Source organism: Dermacentor albipictus, chromosome 1, assembly GCF_038994185.2.
Source record: "Dermacentor albipictus isolate Rhodes 1998 colony chromosome 1, USDA_Dalb.pri_finalv2, whole genome shotgun sequence".
Taxonomy (NCBI): domain Eukaryota; kingdom Metazoa; phylum Arthropoda; class Arachnida; order Ixodida; family Ixodidae; genus Dermacentor; species Dermacentor albipictus.
In genome coordinates, this window is record NC_091821.1 from 76,325,869 (window position 1) to 76,349,342 (window position 23,474).

At 40.9% G+C, this 23,474-nt stretch overlaps 2 protein-coding genes across 16 annotated transcripts in view; one reads left to right on the plus strand and one right to left on the minus strand.

The window, feature by feature from the left end:
- The window catches only part of sws (patatin like phospholipase domain containing sws), a 281,522-nt gene that overhangs the window by 44,844 nt on the left and 213,204 nt on the right, over positions 1-23,474 (plus strand). The window lies entirely within an intron of this gene.
- LOC139048110 (histone-lysine N-methyltransferase SMYD3-like) overlaps positions 1-23,474 on the minus strand; it is a 46,348-nt gene that overhangs the window by 21,795 nt on the left and 1,079 nt on the right. For 4 of the 5 annotated variants that reach the window (XM_070522574.1, XM_070522583.1, XM_070522567.1 and 1 more), the window contains 5 exons: positions 17,137-17,247; positions 16,190-16,259; positions 5,153-5,283; positions 2,207-2,274; positions 1,520-1,628 (listed from right to left, as the gene is read on the minus strand). In XM_070522574.1, the coding sequence (XP_070378675.1) occupies positions 1,520-1,628; positions 2,207-2,274; positions 5,153-5,283; positions 16,190-16,259; positions 17,137-17,247 (489 nt within the window). Of the gene's footprint in view, positions 1-1,519; positions 1,629-2,206; positions 2,275-5,152; positions 5,284-16,189; positions 16,260-17,136; positions 17,248-23,083; positions 23,232-23,474 lie in introns of those variants that run through there. The other variant, XM_070522594.1, reaches the window with a different exon arrangement.

Here is a 23,474-nt window from a genome sequence, read left to right on the forward strand (position 1 = left end):
AGGCATCCGGAGCCTTCAGATGGAATTTTTTCCTAAACTAAGTCTTTTCTTGGCATGAAACAAGCACTGCAAGATTTCTTGAACGACATTTAAACAGTCCACGCCGACATAGCATTAGCCTTGAAGGTCCCTTTAAGCCAAGCTCTTCCACAGTCTTGTCAGCCATCACTTGTCACTCATCGCCAATTGATGCGAAGCAAATAGTTAAAAAAAATCAGAGGACACCTAAGCACTTCTTATGAGTTGTGAATGCGAAAGCATTAATGTCCAATTAAATGCCACTGAGTGGTCCTTTGAGTTATGAACTCCTCGTGGGTAAGTGAGCACGTTGAGACGTTTGGCACATTTTGATATGACCTTAACGAGGCGCAGTTAGAAAACAGGCGAGAGTTTGCAAGGACAAGGCGGAAAACACAGGCTTCCAAGAGCGAGATCAAGGGTGATTTGGGGTCGCGGCGATGCCCTCTCCCCTCACACAACACTTGGCACCTTACTGCAGCAGCAGGTGCTCCCTTTTGCCCGCTCTGCTCCACCGAGGTGCGCTTGTGCCATGGTGTCGCAGTTAACAGGAACTCCGTCGAGGGGTGCTCATGACGTGGCATCTCAGCTAATGGGAATAAAGGTGCTGCAACAGATACGGCATGCTGGCTTTTTCGCTCAATGAGCCATTTGACGCTTTCACACCAAAAACAAAATTCTGCAGCCATACTGACTGAGGCCACAATCTCCGTCAAACCTACAACCTGTTGATTCTAAGCCTGGTGCTCTGCTAACTAAGCCACAGGATCATGAGCATCAACACTGGCTCAGCTGCTGCTGCTTTGCGAGGCATGCAACATTTGCTGAAGCGCAGAGCATCCAAAAGGAGTCAAGTGATGATTAATTTACCTTCAAGTTAAGCAGCAAAAGGAGGATGAAGGGGACCACATAAGTGTAAGCGGAGAGAGCCAGCTACACCACAGCTCAAGACATCTGCCAAAGTTTTGCCAAAGCCTATGGGATACATGCAAATCCAGAGTTACGACTCTCATTTAAAACCTCAATTGTGCTTTGAAACCCCAGTGGAGATTGTGAGGAGGCCCGAATAAAGGCCACCTTAAAAACAATTTAATACACCCATGTACCTAAAAGTGAAGATAAGAGAAGGCCCAGTGCAAAATTTACATTCTAAAAGTGAGTCGGTCCATCACAGAAAACTAGCAAAAACTGGAATTTTTGATAGTGAAACCAAAAGAACTTCTGTCATTAGTGCTCACTTGAAGTCATGCATAACATGAGACATTTCAGACCTAGTGAGACACATATGCTTGTTTCTTCACACACGAGAGCGTATGTGACTGTTTTGTGTCCACAATGTCTTCATTTTAACGGCTGCATATTTTCTCTAAATACAAACTCGGCAATTTACATACTGTTCTCAGGACACATAAAAACGCCTGTATAACATTTTCGAGTGCTTCTGGTCACACCAACAGATTCACTGTAAAAAGAAAAAAAAGATGAAACAGGATCAACTTACACCATCAAAATTGCTGCATTTGATATCTTCTGCAGCCCTAAGTTGAAGTTTGTGACCTTCATAAACTGCATGTGCATTTGGAGAACAGGAATGGTCAAGGATTGATGGGCTGTAACAAGAATGGAAATGTAAAAAGGCCTCAGATAGCATGCCACATGCTAGTCCCTCGAATAAGTGATGAATTCAGCAAAGTCATTGTGATTGACTAATTGGTCACAGAACAAACAGTATGCCAGGCTGAAAAAAAGTGTGGACGGCTGCCTGTAAATTTAACTGCTCCTGAATGCAAGGATTTCTCGTGTCACAAACATAGCTAAACGGGCTACTATACGTAGTACAGTCAAACATTGATATAATGAGCAGATATAATGAACTAAATGTAAGATATGTCTCACCAATATAAGTGTGCAACAACTATATATGCTTATAACGAATATTGGACATAACGAGGCTACTTTTTCATTGGATACGACTTTGTTATAACAAGGTTTGACTTTAGTTCACATCTTCCAGACTTGACTCGCATTTTAGTGATCATAAGCTTCCATGTACATTTTTGCATCGAAATGCATGCACATGCATCAAATTAGTTAGATTAGTTCATTAGGAGAAAAACCTCATTTGGCAAATTTAAATAGCAAAGAACTAAATTAAACGTATACATAATTGTAGCAGAGATACACTCACCCAATATATAAGCCAGTTCCAATAGGAGAGTGTTCATCATTGCATATGCAATAGCTGTTAATAATCATCTGAATGAACAATTCACAAAATACAAATTTTTAGCCACGTTACGAGACTTGTAGCATTCCAACAATTTCGTTTTTTTACATGGGAATGATTAAATTTTTGTACATAAGACCAAACAAAATGCTTATTCGGCAGCAAGTTTGCATTTGAAACAGAAGCTCTGTGTTAAAATTTTAAAATGCATGCTTCACAAAATTACAGAAGGCTGCTCAAGTATGGGCTTACTTTCCTTGGTTACAGAAAGTGCATTATAACTGATAATTAAGTGAAACTAGCAGAATAATTTTATATATTTCAACCTTAAACATGAATGATGCTTGAAATCACACTGAAATAGTAGGAAAGTGGCAAGTCTCAAATGAAACTTAGCCCAGTTCAGAGGGCTGTGATGGTAGAAAAAAAGCAATTTTCGCTAAGAGATACAGCCCTTATTGTTGAGTCATGCTGTATACAGAGCCAGAGTGACATGAATACATTATGCTTTGTTTTAAACAACATATAAAGCTTACTATTCCAGAAGGCGACAAAGCAACAGTAAGCTTCCAAATGAGATAACTGTCAATATGCATCAAGAGGTGGCAGCACAGTCGGCAGCACAGTCCTGAGCCAGCACTGATATCAGAAAATCAAGTCGCATATCACAGCATAACATTTCCTTTCCATGCATAGAAGAAAGCATACAATGAGCTATATGCCATCTCGTTACAATCTGCAATCAAAATACTAGAACTTTAATTTACCATATATATACTGTACTATACTATACTATACTATATATACAATACTACAGTATAGTATATATAAATATACTATACTATATTTTGTTTGATTGCTATATTGAACATGTTTACTGTTTTAGCAATGTAGCTGCACATCTTATTATCCCTTCTATATATGCGCTTCTTGAAATATCTAGCAGATAATTTTGTCACAAGCTTGCCTTGAGCAGCTATGTTGGTTACAAGAAAAAATGTGCGCAGCATCAATGATTATGCAATGTTTACAACCAATTTGTAAACAAAGAAAAATCCTAAGAGGCTTTATTAGTGTTAGGGGCTTGCACAATGGCATTAATTGCACATAATGTGCCCATAACCAATGATGACCTCAGGTAGCACTATCTAGTTTTAAAATTTAATACAGCATACAAGGCGCTAGTCCATTTCTCAGTATGCAAATGAATTAGACATTAAACCTTGCCTGTCTTACCTCAAGATAGACCCCTGGATGATGACAAAACTTACTGCGCTTGTTATCACCAATTCAAGTATAATGAATTCTCGTTAGGACGAACTCGGTCAAGCTGAATTCTTGCATATAACAAACAATATGGGAACATTTGTTTGGTTTTCCATAGACTCAATGCAAAAAAATCCACTTTAGAAGAATTACTTCGGACGTGCTCTTCAGTTAAGACGAACATTCGGAATGACCGCCACCGATACCGATCCTGGAGGCTAGGGTGCCTCGATGCACCGTGAGCAGGGTTGCACACATCAAGGCACCCTACTGGGCGTGGCACATCGAGGCACCCTAATGGTGGCCTGCAGTGCACATCGCCCGTGGACAGAGGCGAAAACACAAGGAAACAAAAAGAGGCAGTAATGTTTAACTTCGTGAACGCGGGTGACGTGCAAGCGCATGGGTGCTATAGCGCAAACGAAGCCATTGACACTCGATACGCCTAGACTGTTCACATCGTAGATCGTATTCAACCAAGACAGGGCTCATGCGGCTGCGCCATATGCAGCAGCCGCAAGAGTAAAACGTCCCCTTGTAAACATTTGCTTACTAACTAAATTAACAAGCATGGTGTCAGTGTGCACAGGCAAACATGAACACATCACTCTCTAGGACCAGGGATGCTCGCTGTCAAAATGCTGCCGTGAGGAATCGTGGCAGCAGCAGCGAGCGAAGTGACCTTTGTGCTGTCTATCGCTTCAACACAAAGTGAGCGATGAGAACACAGAGCACGTAAAGCTACGAGCCATTGGCCTACCTAGACTGAGCCCCCAAAGCAGATTACATTCAAGATAAAGTCCACGTGACTGAAGTACAACACCCTCCTCCTTCACCGGTGCCATGCACATGACAGAAGATGGTGTGCTTCCCCTCTCCCCCTTTGTGCACACGAGATTGAGCCGCCATCATTGGCTCACTGTTGCACACTTTCACTTGCACACACAGCGTATGGCACGCAAGGCGATGTTATCACGAGACGAACCCGTTACGTCTATACTGCAAACAAAACCTGTAGCAACTGCCAGAAGAGGTCAACCCATTGCTCCTCCGCCTATCTTCCTCTTCTGCAATGCTCCGCCTCGTTTCTCCTTCCCCACTTCACTCAAGATCACCTGGACTTTCCTCTAGGCTGCATTGCTTTGCCACACACTCAGCGTGTTACTTTGTACTTTCACTAGCTCAGAGCCTGCACCGATGACCTGTTAGGCAGCAGATGTCTGCTTTAACTCCCTAGTGAACTTTTGCCTGCAACACGAAGGTGTAGAAGGATTTTTAAGGTCATCAGGTGAGATGCCATCGTTTGTGTCTGCTCACCGATTTGGATAGAAGTGCCAAACATCCATCATGGACTGGATGAAACCAAGCAAGAGTACCACTTGAAAACAGTTTTCTATTAAGTTAAGCTAAATAAATCCTTTTTTATGCCATTTTTTTCTCGTTTTAAGTCTACTTTATTTACCATTTTGAAGTAAGATATTTGGATGTACCTGGTCATGTTGCCTATTATTCTTCTGATGAGATGATTTTCATGGTTCCAAGTTCGTAGGGAGTCTACACTACTTATAATACAGGCAATAGATTGTTACTACACTAAACGCCCCACCCGTATCCTAACTGATTTTGTCCATGAATGCTTACCTTGCCATAAATCTCTAGGCCCACCTCAGGTTCTGGCAAGTACTTGTCATCCAGAAAAACTTTGGTCGTCTCCCATAGCCTTTTAAATTCTTTTAAATAGCGTGAATGGTCATTTTTGATGGCCTCTACATCTAAAAGTGGCAGGAGAAAGTGGGTTGCATTGCTGGTACAAATGATAACACAAAACAGTCATGAGATAAATCACATTCATACACAATAATTACCAGATCTTGACAAGCACTGGGACATGGAAGTCTTTTACACAAATACCAAAGATAATAGGGTAAAAATTGCAGGCATAAGCCATTTATTTCAGCCATTGTCATGATACTTGCCTAATTGAATATACGCAGTAAAAATTCTATGTCACTGCAACACTGGGAGTTGTTGAGCAACCAAACATAAATGGTTTTAAGGACAGAAGTCAATATTTCTGACTTTCACTGGTATGCCAAACTTTTTTTTATAAAAAAAAATTTATTATACCTCAAGGGTCCTGTAAGGGACATTACATGAAGGGTGGGTACAGGAGATATAACATAATTACAGTAAAATTGGTGAATATAGGTCAAATGTATGCAAGTCAGTTAGTGAATAGAAGGCATGATGGCCTGTCTGTCGCTGGCACCTTTACACTTTAAAACACCAATGGCCACAAGCAAATGCAATGAGGCCTCCATGCTCTTAAAGAGAACCTAAAACGTTGTACAAATGCATTGAGGCAGCAGAATATGCCCTTGTGATCATAAAGGGCCAAATATTTTTATTTATTTATTTATAGATACTGCAGCGCAATTTGCGCTATAGCAGGAGTGGGTTAAGAAAAGGTACAGAAAATACATCGGAGTATACAGCGGTAAACAAAAGTGAACACTTTTAAAGAGCACTGATGAAAGGAAAATAAACAAATAAACACAATTGAACACCTTTACAAAAGAGCACTGATGAAAGAAAAATACGCAAGAAGTTATACAAATGCTGCCAGACATGGGTGAGCACGATTATGCATCTGGGATGGCGGTTGCAAAAATTTGGGATGAGCACGAGCAAATGGACCCAGGTAATGAATTCCAGTCTTCGATTGAGCAGGAAAAAAAGCTGAATTTGAACATGTCAGTACGTACATAGTAGGGTATCAAGTTTAGGACATGATGTCCTCTCGTTGATGATCCTGGTGCGAAGTTAATGTAATTATCATTTGAGAGCCTAACTAAAGAATTGACAATGCAATGCAAGAATTTTAATGATTCGACACGGCGACGAGAAGAGAGTGTGTTTAGGTTCAATGAAGAAAGTGTTGAAGAGGGCGAAAAGTCGCGATCGTAACGATGACATATAAATCGCACAGCTTTTTTCTGTATAGCTTCTAGTTTATTAATCTCTAACTGCTTATGTGCGCTCCAAACTACAGATACATAATCAAGAACAGGGCGGATTAGAGATTTATACATTAGTAACTTTGTGTCTTTAGGAGATCGTATTAGCGTTCGCCTCAAGTAACCTAATTTTTTTAGTGCTTTACTGCATATGTAATCAATGTGTTTGGACCAAGACATGTTATGCGTAAAAATGACACCAAGATACTTATACTCAGAAACCTTATCTACACCACGGCCATTGAACGAATACGTAACTGAAAAGGGAGGGGGAAGATTTGTTGCAGAAAGACATCAGAACGGTTTTATTGAAATTAATGTTCATTAGCCAAGTGTTACACCAATCGCAAAATCTAGAAAACGACTCTTGAAGGTGATAATGATCATTAGAAGATTTAATCACTTCATACAGAAAGCAGTCATCAGCATAGAGACGGATGTTAGAAGAGCAGTGAAGTGGCAAATCGTTTATGTATAATAAAAAAAGAAGCGGCCCAAGGACAGAGCCTTGGGGCACACCTGATGTCACATCAACAGTAGCGGAGTCAGTCAAACTGTAAGAGACGAACTGGGAGCGAAATGAGAGAAAGCTTAAAATCCAGTTAACTAAATGAGGATTATTCAGTACAGCATAAAGTTTAGCAATAAGTTTAGAATGTAAAACGGTGTCAAATGCCTTCGAGAAATCTATAAAAATGGCATCAACCTGGTTGCCTACATCAAGGTTAAATGAAATGACATGCGTGAACCCAACTAGCTGCGTTAACGTGCTAAAACCGCGCCTGAACCCATGTTGCATGTTAGACAGTAAATTATTTGATTCCAGAAAGAGCGTGATGTGCTTATGAACGATGTGTTCCAACATTTTGCATGACTGTGACGTCAGTGAAATTGGTCTGTATTTCGACAAACACTGCTTATCTCCAGATTTATAAAGAGGGAGCACTTTGGCTAACTTCCATGAAGAAGGTACAGTAGAGGATGATAAGGACTTTCTGAATATGACTGACAGACATTTTGATGACCACAACGAATAAAGAACAAGGAATGCGTTGTGTATCTCGTCCGGACCGGTGCATTTCTTAACATCCAGGTTTAATATAAGGTTGAGGATGCCTTCCCAGTTTATCTCAACGTCACTGATTGCTTCAGAAGAAACTATATTGGTAAGTGTCGGCATAAAGTTGTTATCGGAAACAAACACGGATTGGAAATACTTGTTGAAAGTATCGGATATCATCCCTGGGTCGTTGATGACGTCATTATTTATTCTGAAAGAAGTAGATGAAGCATCGCGAGGTAAAATAGAAGACCAAAATTTTCATGGGTTAGTTCTTAACAAATTGTGAAGACGAACGCGAAAAAAGAAATCCTTGGCATTTTGCAACTTAAGATTGAGTTCATTCTTTGCCTTAACAAATCTATCCAATGCCATGGGATCAGTGCCTCTTCTGGAAAGCCTTAACCTTCTAACGCGAAGGGACAAATGCAAGATATCACGAGTCATCCATGGAATGTTAGAATTTCTTTTCTTAGTTTTGATGGGCACAAAACGTTCGATACATGATTTGACAAGACGCTCAAAGTAATTAGCAAGGCAGTTGACGTCCTGGTTGTCTGCAAGCGCACTAAACGTATCGAAATGATGAGATAAGACATCAGTACTGTAGTGGAATTGTCGTCCGCACAAGTGAAATCAGGGAAACTAGTAAACGTGTAGGGGGATTTAGAAATTGGACAGTAGAGTGACACTAAAATGCTAGGCCGTTCATGTTTATGCCCCTGCTCATCCGGTAAAATTCCCAGTCAGCTTGCACTTGCGTTTACCCAAATACTAGACACACTTAAACTCTCAGTTGTAGTAGTAATCCTCCGGCGTGCTGGAGCTGATCAGATACCAACAGCCTGATGCGCTGCAGCCACTCCGCCTGCATGTTACCTTGCAGAGGGAAGCAGCTTGACATTTCGCAGATTGCTATATTTGCAGCCCACAACATAACAAGGGCGATCCGCCGTGCTCGCAAAAAGAAAGCTAAAGACCAACACTGATTTCATTTTTGTATTTTCAAATACTGCAGCCCTATTTAGGGCCTATTGCAGGAGTGGAGTACAACAAATGCAAGAAACAGAAAAAAAGGCAGTTGAACATAATAGATAAAAAAAGGGACAGCAATCTTATCACACTAGTGCTGCTACAAAATCAGACAATGCCAATTCATGAACAGAACCGGGTAACTCATTCTAACAGTCGACAACTCTCAGGAAATAACTGTGTTTGAACATGTTAGTGCGCGCAAAGGAAGGCTTTAGGTCGAGGGTGTGATGTCTAGTTGGAAGAGCACTGGCATACAAGATGTAATCATCAGTGGATAGTCGACAACATGAGTGAATAATTGAATGTAATAGCTTCATGGAATCTATATGCTGCCTTGAGCATAGAAGAGATAAATTCAAAGAATTCATTGCGGGTGATGGCGAAAAATCACGATCGTAGCGATGACAAATGAAACGAACAGCCTACCCTTGTACAGATTCAACTTTGTTAATGTCGCACACTTTATACAGGTTCCAGACGCATGAAGTGTACTCTAATACAGCACGAAGGAGTGTTTCATACATTAGTAATTTAGTGTGTTTTGGCGGTTTAGATAATGTTTGCCTCAAGTAACCTAATTTCCTTAGTGCTATAGATGTAATGTGATCAATATGCTGGGACCACTGCATGTTGTGCGTGAAGGTAATACCCCTGTCAAGCGGGCAAGTTAAGTGCACTTACGGCGAGTGCACTCGGTTTTTAAGTGCACTTTCCCAAATCTTAACGTCGCAGCGGAGTGTACTCTAAAATGAGTGCACTCAAGTCGGAGTACGCTCACGAAACGCACTTTGCTGGCCGAGTACGTAGCCTCGCCGCCAACGGTTTGAAGGAGTGCCTAGCCTCGCCGCCAACGCTTTCAACGACGCAAAATGTAATGCATATAAAAAGGACACAGAAGTTCATTTCAGTTAGTGAACAGCTTTTAACAATATAATTTGTGTTTAGTGAGAAGCGAAACAGCACAATAAAGAAACGAATTTATCATGTACGCAACTAACGGCGCCAGAATGATGTGGCACTGCGGCGCCGCCATGTTCATTCAGTTCGTGTTTATTTTGGTGTGAAAGCGTGCTGACCATTCCGGTCGTGCTTTGAGCCATGTGCGTGGCATTTTGCAGTGTAGCTAAATATCGAACTCGCCGTCTTTGCTCATATATACTCGCTCATATTCTGTTCTAGCAGGATCAACTGCCGCCTCGCCGCACGCCGCCATGTTGTTTTGGATTTGCCAGGCATTCGTCTTGGCCAGCATTGACTTGCGACAGATTTATAATAAAAACGTCTTCGTTTTTTGTTGATACAAATAGATGAAGTTTGTTTTTATATATAATTCTACTTAAAACAATCGCTTTTTAGCAGCTTTCTCTTGTTAATTTACATCTTTAAAAACGCGCTCTTAGTCTATCGCCATTTTCTTTTTTTACTGGGAGTGCACTCTGTTTTCCCGTTAAGAAGTGCGTTGCCTAAAGTGTGACTCAAGATCCCGAAGTGCACTCCCAGTAAGTGCACTTAACTTGCCCGCTTGACAGGGGTATAACACCGAAGTATTTGTACACCTACCTGTGCACAGGGAACTATTGTGTTAATGAAAGCATACACATGCTGTGAAGGAAAATGGCTGTTTGTAAATGACACTACTACGGTTTTTTGAAAGTTAATGCACATCTGCCAGTATGTGCACCAGGTGCAAAATCTGTTGAAGGAATCCTGAAGTAAGGCATGATCACTAGGAGAAGAAATTACCTGGTATAGGATGCAGTAGCCGGCATGAAGACGGACTTTTAACGCGATAGCGTTAAGGAGCTCGTGTCGCAGAAAAGCCGGTGTCGTCGTCCGCGGCGTTGGCCGTGAGCGATAAATCACGGCAGGCACTTCATAAATAAAAAGCAACTTCGAAGATGGGCTGGGTGGGAATCGAACCAGGGTCTGCGGAGTGTGAGACGGAGACGCTACCACTCAGCCACGAGTTTGATGCTTGAAAGCAGTACAAAAGCGCTTCTAGTGAATGCGGTGTTGCCTTAGAAACGTGCCGTAGAAAGTTATACTGCGGTGTAGATCGGTAATTATGAGCATGTAACTTAAATAAGTCGCATTTACACGAGTAGCGAAGTACGTTTCCGCAACATTTCTTCTGTGCTTACCGCACACGCACAGCCATCTTGCGGCAAACACAGAAGACCCCCTCCTCTCAATGTACGGCACTGCCCCGACAGGTGGCACGCCACGCGCGCATTGGGTAAAGCATTGGGGCTGTGCGCAGACCGGTGCCAGGCGCGTCGCGGCCCCGACTCCCTCTCCCCTGACGATGCTTCGCTGTTCTCCCACACGGGTTGCAGAATCAAGCGCCGTTCCTTTCTTTAGATTACTATCTCTCTGCCCGTGCCGATCACGACGTTCGGCTGGCGTAGATCGTTTCCCCTCCGAGACACCGAGTTCTTTGGTTCGTTCCGTTTGCTCAGACGCTCGTTTCATTGCAGCGCCGAACACTGCGTTGCTCGACGCTCACCGCGTCCGATGCGGGGCGCCTCGTAAGTGGTCGCTGCGCCGTGGCGCATTGTCTTACACCCCTTGGCAGGTCGACGGGAACGCTGACGCGTTCCACTCTTGAAGGCGAAGCTTAAGCGTCCCTCCAATTTTTTGGCTTAATATTGTTTGGAAAGTCATTTATAAATATGAAATATAACAAGGGTCCCAGAACAGAGCCTTGTGGAACACCTGATGCTACATTTACAGTTGAGGATGAAGTGGAATTAAACTAAACGAATTGAGAGCGACAGTTAAGAAAGCTAGCTATCCAGTCGATCAATCGAGGATTATTTAAAATTATGTTTAGTTTACTTAGTAGCTTGTTGTGTATAACCATGTCAAAAGCTTTGGAAAAGTCTACAAATAATGCATCAATTTGATTGCCAATACCAATATTTCTAGTAATGTCATGTGAAAATTCCACCAGTTGTGTTGTTGTGCTGAAACCACGACGAAATCCATGTTGTATGTTAGAGAGAATTTTATTGGATTCAAGGTATTCTGTTATATACAGTAAACTCTCAGTTATACGAACGTCGGTTTATCGAATATTTCAGAATAACGAACTTTTTAAAAATCCCCGGCAGTTTTCTTATAGATTCTAGGCAAAAATGTTTCACTTAAACGAATTTCGGAACAGTCAATATTTCAGTTTAACGAACTCGCTCAGAGGACCAAGGCTTATTCTTATGATCAGTTCAACGAAGTTTTGCGCCCTGCACTGCAGGCGCAACTGATGCCCGCCCTCATCAAACCGCCGCTCCAGCGGCAATGTAACGTTGTTGGCGCTGCAGCGCCCCTGGGGCAAAGCGGTGGCGCGGAAAACGAATGGAAACGAGGCATGGCCTCCGAGATTGCCTGCACAAAACGAGCAAGCATGTAATCTCAGAGGCCATGGACAAAGTAACGTCGCTGGCACTTACACGCCGCCAGAGCAAAGCGGCGATCTGTCACACCACAAACCACGTGGTGTGTGTTTTTTCCGACCGGCTGGTCGTGGCATGGTTGTCGTCTCTTTCTTTCCAGTCTCGTCGGTTCCGCGTGTGCACACAAACGACCCAGCTGGTGTGTTTTTTGGTGTGTGTTGAGGCTTTGTGTCTCAACAGCAAGCTGAGCCAGAAGAAGTGTACAAAAACATTATAAGTGAGAAAGGCAGCATTATAACTGTTATGAACCTTGTACTTGTTGATATGCACAAGTTCCATTTCACACATTTATAACACTATGGATGCCATGTCTTTTGCTCCATGAATTGCACTTCAAACTTTTGACTCTGTATACCATGTCTTATGTTGGTCTAGTGAATATTCAGTTTAGTGAACTTTTTGTAAAGTGAACTATTTCATTCGGTCCCTTGAAGTTCACTCAAGTGAGAGTTCGCTGTATTTGTGTATGATATGGCCTAGTAGCTTTCCGGAATTGGAGGTAAGCGATATAGGTCTACAGTTAGAAAAAAATTGCTTTTTTCACCAGATTTATGCAGAGGCAGGACCTTGGCTAGCTTCCAAGACTGTGGGACGATGCCTGAAGCCAAGGATTTGTCAAAGATGACCGCCAAATAACGTGAACACCATAGAGAGCATTTTACTAGAAAGTTGTTCGGAATATTGTCAGGACCAGTGCACTTCTTTGTTTGTCTAAATTGAGAATCAAGTTTAGGATGCCGTTTTCACTGATTACCACATCGGTGATAGAGAGCTCAGGATTAGTATTTGTGAATAGTGGGAGAGAGTTGTTGTCATGCGTGAACACTGATTGGAAGTAGACATTAAAAGCATTAGCTATATCGGAGGGGTCTGAAATAGTAGTGCTACCTAATATAAAGGAAACTAAAGCAGATTTAGTTGGTGTGATAGAAGTCCAGAATTTGTGCAGCTTAGAGTGTAATAATCCTGGTAGTTCAACTTGAAAATAAAAGTTTTTAGCTGTTTTCATTTTGATACGTAGTTCTTCCTTAGCAGGGTCAAAGTGAATGATACTGTCAGGATTACATGCCTTTTTCAGTCGGTGCAAACGACGAACACGACGTGATATTTGCAGTATGCTGCAATTCATCCACGGAATCTTAGGATTTCTCTTTTTAGTCTTGAGGGGAACAAAACTGTCAATGCATAGTTTTACGATGCGCTTAAATGCATAGACTTAATGTGTCAACGTTATCATGTAGACCAAGTGCTTGGAAGGAATCAAAGTTAGAAGCTATAGTGTCTGTTATAGATGTGTCATCAGCATGAATGAAGACGAAAAACTGTGTACATTAGACTGCAGCTTAATCAATAAATAGGGAAGGCACACGTGTACAGCTTTATGGTCAGAAATGCCATTGATTACATTTTAACCAGTTTTTACGAGCTGGTAAAACCAGTTTTTACGAGCTGAGAACTGAGAAAAACTAGGTCTAAGAGAGGATTATGGTGGGTTGGAGCTTGTACGATTTGAGTAAAACCAAGGGATAATGAAAGAGAAAAAAGTTCCTTACAAATGGAAAGGTCATGACCAATGCAACTCAGGGTTCGCCAGTCAATGCCCAATGCATTAAAATCCCCCATGAACACAAGGTTCGAGGTGCCAAAGTCGTGTTCTTGCATGAATATGCTAAGCTTCTGTAAATCTTCTAATGAGGAACCTGGCCCACGATAGCATACACCAAGAATTACAGTACGTTTATTTAAATATAGCTTTCACCAAAGAACTTCAACCTTAAATGTGTTAAGGAGCACGTAAAATTTCAGGTCTGAGCGAATAAGCAGCGCAACACCACCACCTTTTACGACTTGATTGGTCATTCCGTATTGCTACGTAGCCGGGTGGGATAAATTCAGAGTCAAACATGCCATCATGCAGCCAGGTCTCTGTTATGGCCACTACATGGGGAGAGTATGACGTAACAAGAGCCAATAAAGGCACGAACTTGTTAAGAATACTTCTAGCGAGATACAGAATAGTTTGCTTACCAGTACTTCGTGGAAGTCAACGAGAAATTGCTCCGGCTTTAGAAACAAAAGGTGTTTTAGGAACATGACCAGAATCGCGCTTTAAACTGTCTGTACCAGTGTCTCAAATGTAGCACGTGCCATCAATGTAGGCATGATTGTAGTGTAGTTTTACTCTGGATCCATTACCATGAAAACTTGCAGTTGCGTCCCACAGTTTCTTTCGTAAGGCTCGCACATTCGGTGATAAGTCTTCAGTGATGTACAAACCAGACCCTTTCAGTTTTGTAACATTTTTCGTAACTCGAATTTTTTCCCTAAAGTCGAAAATCTTCATTAGGACAGGACGTGATCGACCTTTTGATCTGCCCACACGGTGACGGCACTCAATGTCGGGAAATTTATATGAAGATGCTTTGTTAGCACCTGTGCTACAGTATGCAGTAAAGAAGCAGTATTTTCATCACGTGTTTCCGGTAAACCATGCAAAAGAATATTGTTCCGGCGTGAACATTTTTCTAACTCATCGGATCTTGAAGTGAGTTTAGTGATCGATTCGCTATGTGAGACAATTTCGAAGTTAAGCTTGTCATACATTGCACTACAGTCAACAGCTGGTTTAGAACATTTGAGCGAAGATACATGTGTTTCAATGGCTTCGAAGTGCTAATTAAAAGATTCTTTGATATCGGCAATGTCACTTGCAATTTGTTTCTGACCAGCCAACAATTGCGTGAGAAGATTAGCCGTCACTGGAGGGGAACTAGTGGAGCACTGACTGCTACTTGTAGTAGTATTATCAGCCTCACTTGACTTTGATGTACTTGCTGAAGGCACCCCTCTAGGTCCAAGGTTAAGTTCAACGTCCCTACTCAAGAGAAGGCTATCGTAACAGTGCAAAATACGAAAGCAGCAAGTAATCACGCAGTTTGTGTCAACATGGAGAACCCTGTAATACAAGAAGATGTACTACACTTGCTGTGTGTCAGAAGTGCTTGAGTGTAGTGATAAACTGTCATTGTGTATTCTCTTTGTTACGTTTTTATGCAAACAAATTAACCAACATTTCAACTACTGCGACCATAAAGTTGGAAAAACTATCAATAGCATGACCTGGGTAGCCAATCAGATAGCTCCCCTAACTGACGTCAATTGGTCTAACTACATCAATTAAGAGGGGGTGGCGCCACTGCGATAGGTAGCGATGCACATTTTTAAAACCTTATAATAAATTACATGCCTAATGCAGACTGCTTAAATGCATCATTTAATGATCAGAAGGACCTACCCGGACGACTGAGCATATTTGTACAAAACTGTCAAAACCATTTCAGGGTCTCTTTAAAGACAGCCACTGAATGGCAACGACATGGGTTATGTTGATTTACGGACTTTATGTGGTATCTATGTACTCTTTTTATGATGAAAAATGATAAGGCAGATTTTCTAATAAACCAAACTGTTTGGGCATCTTTGCTTAGCTTCCTGTAATTTCGCGCACTTATGTTAAAATAGATTTATGATAAGCAAACAATTCACAGGTTCCCTTCATGTTTGTCTTAGAATTTCCTGTGTATGCTTTTGAAGAAATGAGCCCTTCCACGCCTACATATATGTCAACATACAACATAAACTGACAATTCTTTTTGTTTACTGTCACTGTAAAACGTAAAGTGACTTCACTTGCTCATCTTCCTGATGAAATGAAGTTCTTTCTACTTATGTAAAATCAGTTATGTGGAAGCCCGTAGGGTGGAAGAAGGTTAATAAAAGATAAAATTGTCATCCAACAGACTGTAGTATGAAGCTACAAAGCTTTCTCCACCTTGCAGGCTTCTGCAAAACATATTTGCCATTTCAGTGTCCTTGTGCATTGAGTTGTTGATTGATATGCCCTCATTCTGCAATTGGCTAGCCTCCTGGTTAGCTCAGATGATAAAGCGACCGTCACAGAAAGGCATTGGTCCTGGGTTCAATCCCCGGACCAGGACAAATTTTTATTCAACTGTGAAGCATTCTTTCTGAGAATCCCATATTGGGTTTCCTTTGTAGCTTGGTGCTACAGCCGGGTGAGTGACCATTTTCCCTTTCAGTTATTTTTACTTACGTGACATGAGATCTGTAAAACACCTTTTCTTTCCAAACACCATCTCGGCCTTTGACCATGCATCTTTGTTCTGAAAGGGTTGAAGATTGAAAATGTTCTGGTCATCCTAGCATACAAGGGAGTATGAATTATGATGGGCACACAGCACTACAGATCATTCAGTAAAAGCGTGCAAATATAAATTCTTGAAACCACATTGAATACAAATTAGATAGCCATGGTACTGAATTAAATATGAATAGTGAGCTTTCTGTATAGCAAACTTGTCATTAATAAAATTTAAAAGAAAAGGCTATCATATATATTTTTTTTCAAGGAAAATGTATGTTGAAGTGCATCCTGTGACATGATTGTGTTGTTTGCCTTTGAATTCACTGAACACATAACATAGCATATGCTTATCAATAACAGGTAAGCTTCCAGATCTACCAGGCCATGGGTTAAGGAGGTCAAACAACACCAGGAAAGCTTCAAGTGATGCTTTAGTTTTCAACTGTAGTATTAATACCAGAAACAACAAGTGTCATGCAATTGTGAGTGCCACTGAACATGTTACCAGTTCACACTATTCTTTACCATAATATAACAATCACTACAACAAGAAACTTTAGGCTATGGTGCAACATGCAAGCAGAATTATGAATGAGGAATAAGAAGTCCTCGCAGAATGAAAAGAAGAGAGAGAGAAGACTAGATAGTCTAAAAATCGGCCAAAATCTGGGACATCAAAATTTGGTATGAATGAACATTGTGTTAACACTCAAACCTCAACCTCTGAATCCACTGTCCTTTTTATCACTCTGACAGAGTTTCACAACTTATTCACAGCTGAGGACTAATGTCCCATACAAATGTGGGACACAGTTCATCTCACTTAATTAAGGCTGTGTACTCACTGCCTAAGAACTATGCAAATATTTAAGATGCAAAGTTGCCACGTTACTGACACTGAGCTTCACCAGCAGTCTGCAGAAGTACCGCACTGATGTGTCTGGCACATTTGGGGACACCTTGCACAAGCCTGCACACTCCACCTTGTGGTCTGGCCAGGCCAATCTCTGCACACACAAATAGAGTACCATGAAAGGATTAGTATACATGCAATATGCATATACATAGTGGGGATCTAGAATGTGAGAGAGAGAGAAAGGAGGAAGGAAAGGCAGGGAGGTTAACCAGACTGAGTCCAGTTTGCTACCCTACGTGTGGGGAGGGGGATGGGGGAGTGAAAGAGAGAGAGAAAACATTCGTCTATATCGCATTTTCACATGCACTAAATTAGATGCACGATGTCTACACTTGGGTACTCAAGTCTGTTGCCTTCAGGTAGTGAAGATGCGCTCGAATTGCTTTCTGGGCTAATGAACTGTGTAGAATGTGCATAGATGTTATGTACCCTCGTGTGTAAAGGTAACTAGCTTGGGGCTCCACGAATGTAGCTTGATGGTTTATTCTCTACAACTGCTTAGTATGTCCACATTTTGTTTTGCACTTAAAGTTAAAATGCCCTCTAGCATACACAAATACAGTATTTGTTATATTGTGCCTGTAATGTGAATAATCATGTTGTAAATCAGGCCGTCTATTTCTTCTGGCGTTGCCAAAATTCTTTGTCAAGCAAGTAAATTTTAAAATAATATGCCATGTATATTTAGTCAAGGTGGGTGAATATGAACTTTTTCGAATACGACCAGTAAGTATAGAACATAGAATAGTCATACGGAGACATATATACAGCAGGAATATTTATTTTGCTATAAATAGGTACCCTGCCTGTACAGACAAGTGGGAAAAAAAGCTAACTATCAGGGAATAATTATCAGTTTTGAACATAAGATCACTAATTGTCTATAAAAAAACAGCAGGAAATGCCTCTCAACATCTTGAGGGCCCGGTTGCAAGCTTTCCTACAAGGAATGACAGCTGTATGACTAGCTTTCCAAAAGTGCTAAATAAATGGTTGCCGAAGAATGATCAGAAGGAAAAAAGAAAGCTGCTGAAAGACTTGTGTGCCCTAGGCATATGTAAAAAGTGCTTGTTGCGAGGAAAACATCACTGGTTGTAGTATAAAAGATAAAATGGCTATATAGCTAGTCTGCCAAAAACAGGAAATGACAGACTACGAGCAAAAGCCACAGATTGCCAAGTATGCTCCTGCTGTGAAACTGAAAACACAGCTTCCATTACCAATTATACTTCCACATTGCTTCAAAATCTTTGTCATTATCACACTTCTGATAATTAGCGATATATTGTTTAGCAGACGGAGGCAGTAAACAGACTTAAACAGTCAGTTGTTGCGAAATATTTACTTACTGGTTTCAAATATTTGAAAATACTGAATAGCACCTTTTCTAATATAAATTGAATACTACACACTATCTATTTGCATTCAAAACTAAAAATATTCGGCCACCTCTAATATTAAGATGTTCCTGTCACTCTGTCATTCGATATGCTTTATTCGGAGCAATGCCTGTCATTGCAAATGTTTCTGGCTGAGCAATTTTCAACAGTACACACTCCTGTATAAAGGTTCCTTGATATGTCTATTCAAGTGCGTATGCAGTGCATTAAGCACCCTGTGCTTAATTCAAATCTGCGTCATGGCTATCAGAAACAACAGCACTTGCTCAGAACCATGAGCAAGTCGCGCTGTTTCACAATAAATTTAGCATAGTAACTGCTTTTAAAGCAAATCTTTCTTTGAGAACTCTTCCAAACATTGCTGACCATGACTGCTGCTGCTGTCTTGCTGAATCGCTCGCATACAGAAGATAAAATAGAATCACATGTCCAATGGTGGGATTGAACATTGAGCTTCATAACAGCTCAATGCTCTAACCATTAGGCCACAATTGCATGACAATGCAACGCAATGACAAAACAATGACACCTGTGTCACGTTGGAGAGCATGTGTGCACACATTAGTTTCCATTAGGCCACAGACACAGCAATGAACTAGGCAAATAATAGTCAACCTTGCCACTGTCTTTTGCGTCATACTTTTTACTGCCATATACCTCTCCCCATCGTTCTTCCTGTAACATCAAATATCGCCTTCATCCTTGTTACACCACTGTGTCCCACAGTGTGCATTCACATGAACGGCTGTTTGCATACAGCATAGCTTGCGAACAGCGTAGTGCTAAACATTGCATTACATTAACGTTGTGGCCAGTGCAGTGTGTACACTTTGCGTGAGATTACTTGCTGCATAGGGTAACAATAAAGACAATCGCACACATCAAACTTTGTTTTATAGCATTTAATTGACCACTTCACAGAGTAAAACATGTGCATTGGATTTGCATAATTTTTATTAGACAAACACTGATAGCCATTAAAAGGAAGTTTTCTCACATGTCATTGCATTAAATTAATTCTGGGGTTTTATGTGCTGAAACCACGATCTGATTAATGAGGCATGCCGTAGTGGGGAGACTCTGGATTAATTTCAACCACCTGGGGTTCTTTAACGTGCACCCAATGCATGGTAAACAGTTGATCTTGCATTTTGCCCCTATCGAAATGCTGCCGCAGCGACGAGGATTTGATCCCATGACCTTATGGTTAGCAGCGCAATGCCAAAGCCACTAAGCAACCAACCTCATTTTTTTTTTGGCATTTATTACAGTAACATGTAACCCACCTAAAACATTCACCAAGTGCGCATAGTCATAGAACGGCAGGCAGAATCACAGTCACACACAGAAGAGGCGGTGTTCATACTTTAGGTGGAAAAGCCGGTTCCACTTTAGAAGGGTGGTAAGGATAAGCACCTCACTAAAATGGGGTACTAGTTCGGTCGAATATTGCATTCATCATAAACATGTTTAAGGTGCACGGTCATCTGAATGCAATTCACCCTTGTAGGCACAATCGGTTCGGCATTGCGGCCCATCATTCGTATTTTCCACAAACTGTGCACTCCCATAAAAACAAAACAAAAAAAAAAAAGCCACACCTGTCAAAAGGTACCTTATCATCAGAGGTTGGCAGCACATATCGCATATATGAGGGTTGATTTCTAAGTTTTTCTTTGGTGTCTAGTGGAGAAGATCCCAAAATAAGATGGCATTTTTGCAGCTAATAAAACGATGTCCAATTGTCTCTGGCATATCACAAAGATGACAGTTAACAGAAGATACAAAGATACCATTTTTCTGTAGCCATGTTTTCACCGGTAGGGTTGCACTATGAAGTTTATAAAAGAATGTTTTGTAGCAAGGGGATTTATACATTTTACGAACTCACTTTAGTACATCGTGGCCTGGCTAGTGATCCATAAAATGGATGTGGAAATAGCATCAACAGTAAATCTTTGCATCATGTTCTACGCGATACAGAGTACAAACTCAGGAAACGAACAGCTAAGTAAACCTCTTGCATGAACCCCACAAGCATAAACACGAAGAAAGAATTGAAGAAACAACTACACCAGGTAAGGCATTAACAAGTGTGACTTGCATGAATGACCGAATTATAGGATGAAGTATTGTGAAAGAAGAAGAAACTACACTATTTGTCACACATAAAGATGCACTAAGCCCAGCCCACCCACACTAACTGGCCTAAAAATATTCTCGCCTCATGGGCTCAAAAGTTGAAGAACATGCGAAAGTTAAAAAAATTCAATGAAAGTGTTGCATGTAGAGCCTACTCGCAATACATAGTAAATTTTTGTTGCAAAAAACTTATCGCAGGTATAAGCTTTTTTTGAAATAGAAAGTTGGTGTGGAACGAATGTCTGAGCATAACTTTGCAGGGTCGAAATCCGTTCTTTGTGATAGTTTGCACTTAAATTATATACGTCAAATGGCATGCCAAGATACTTCGGCAAAACATCAGTCCACTTAATGCCTAAGTCCACTTACTGTTTGGCATGAGCCAAAATATTAGCCTAAACTTTTCAAAGAGTTCATTCAAGCTCTTCATACGCTGCCAAATTTCTCTATTGCCGTTAACCTTTTAAACGCTGGGCTTATCTGTGCAGAAGAATGCTAGATCATATGCATAAGCTAACACCTTTACCTCATTACCCAGTATGCTAAAGCCATGGATACAACTCGACTGCATTATGCATAAGCATAGCAGCTCCAGGTAAAGGGCAGAGTAGTGGGGACACCAGTTACCCTTGTTTTACTGAAGAGCAAATAGAAACAAGTTTGGAGAGATGGCTATTAATAACTAAGCAAGTAGAACAACAGGTGTAGCAAAGCCTAATGCCTTTAGGCACAATGGAGCCAGCACTGGTGTGTTTCTGAAGAGAAAATAAATAGGAATGACCGACATGATCAAAAGCTTTAGCAAGGTCTACGTGGAGCATTGCAAGCTGCTCAGTGGAACCTTAACAGTATTGAAGAAGTGCACGGGCTATATGTAATTGTTGGTTTGAATGGATCGACCCCTAATTCCACATGTCTGATGAGAACCAATTAGGATTGATATTGCAAATTGTAACCAATTAGATAAAGCTTTTGCAAAATTTGTATAACCAACATTTGACATTGAGACTGGTCTGTAGCTTCCAATAGAATGCAGTTTTTCCTTACTGAACTTTTTGGAATTACAACTGTGCTTTGAAAAAAGAAACTGTGGAAAGGTGTCCAACTCTAAACTTGTTATATATATATACAATAATATGGGAGTGATAATTCCTTTGAAAGCTTTGTAAAAATCACTTGACATTTAATCAGAGCCAGGTGTTTTTGATAAAGGCAACTGAACAATATCTAGCGCAATTTCTTGGATTTTAAGGGTGCCATGGGTGAATGTACACTAATTATCTTGTAAAGGTTTTACAAAAGACACAAAACTCTAAGATTTTTGCATCGTGACCATCAGGAGGGGCACTAAACAACACGTTGTAGTAACTTTGAAACTGTGAAATTATGTCATTCGCATTTCTCACAAGACTACCTTTGGAGTATATTTATGAAATTAGTTTGGAAAATGCGTGATGTCACTCATCCAGTAAAGCTTGACGTGTTGGCTGCTCAGAGTGCAAAGCAACCCTGTTTCGAGATGGAATTCGTGCACCGCTGTAGTGCAGTGTGTCATACTTTTGTAACTCACATTTAATATTTTCTATGTCATTAATGCCTATTCCATCTCGTAAAGGCTACATAGGCTCTTAAGAAGTGTTTTTTCTTCATTCATCGGTCCGATTTCTATGGCCATCATGTGAACCTCTTGCTTAAAAGAGTTCCCAAGCAGCAAATAATGACGTCTGTAGAAAACGAAGTTGTTAGAGCCATACGCATGCAATTATTAAAATTGATACTGTGTCTAACCTAATGGACTGTGAACGCTGCATTGTGTTAATGGGAGATTTCAATTGTCTATGTGATCACAGAGGCATTAACATTCAGAGGGACAGGACCGTCTGGTATTACCATCCCAGTTTCATTCTCTGATCATTGTATGGTCATCGCAAAGATTGGTGAAAGATCTGCAATTAATTTCTGACGACAGTGGTCACTTTGGATCGAAGCTTAACTCTGAACTTCTAAATGATCAGAATTTACCAAGCAAACAACCTCCTTGAAGCAACCATGGCAGGTTAGTGATTCCATCCTTGTCTATGAGAAAAAAAGCATTAAAAGTTCAGTTCAAAGTTCAGAAACCAAAGTATATATCTCTAGACGCACTCAATTTTTCTTCTTCAAATAAACGAATCGAGTACTACGTGGTCTAAAGGGAAGTTCTAAATATAACATCAAACGTCCACTGCAGATAATGCTCCCTTGAACGTTCCTACTGCATTTCCGGTCACGATGCAGCAGAAGCACTTTTATGGGAAGCAAATGTATTACAACACTACGCACACCTATACAAACAACTGTCACACGGGCACCTAGCGTGACTATGAACGTGATCGAGTCACTAACTTTTTTAACGCAGATGGAGCAATCTTTAAGCCCGCTTGACGTCGATTCTGCTATGCTCATCCAGGCTTCGTACTTCTATCATGCTGGAAGAGCAAGTTTGGTGCATATCGATTTTAACGAGAATAGAAACTGCCGATGATAGTAGCCAGGCGGGGGCACAGTAGACGATAACGTTGTCCCTGTTGTGAGTAAAATGCTCACAATAAAATTACCACAAAAAGCTATAATTAAGTTATTCTGCTTATTCTCTATACACACCAACCTTAACATTGTTATAACAACAACTGAGTGCCGCATTACAGAGCGATCTTATTTTCGATAGAAAGTGCTCGTGACGATGACTGCGTGATCAACTGCACAGCATGAGCAGTGCGCGCTTTGCCTGGAACAA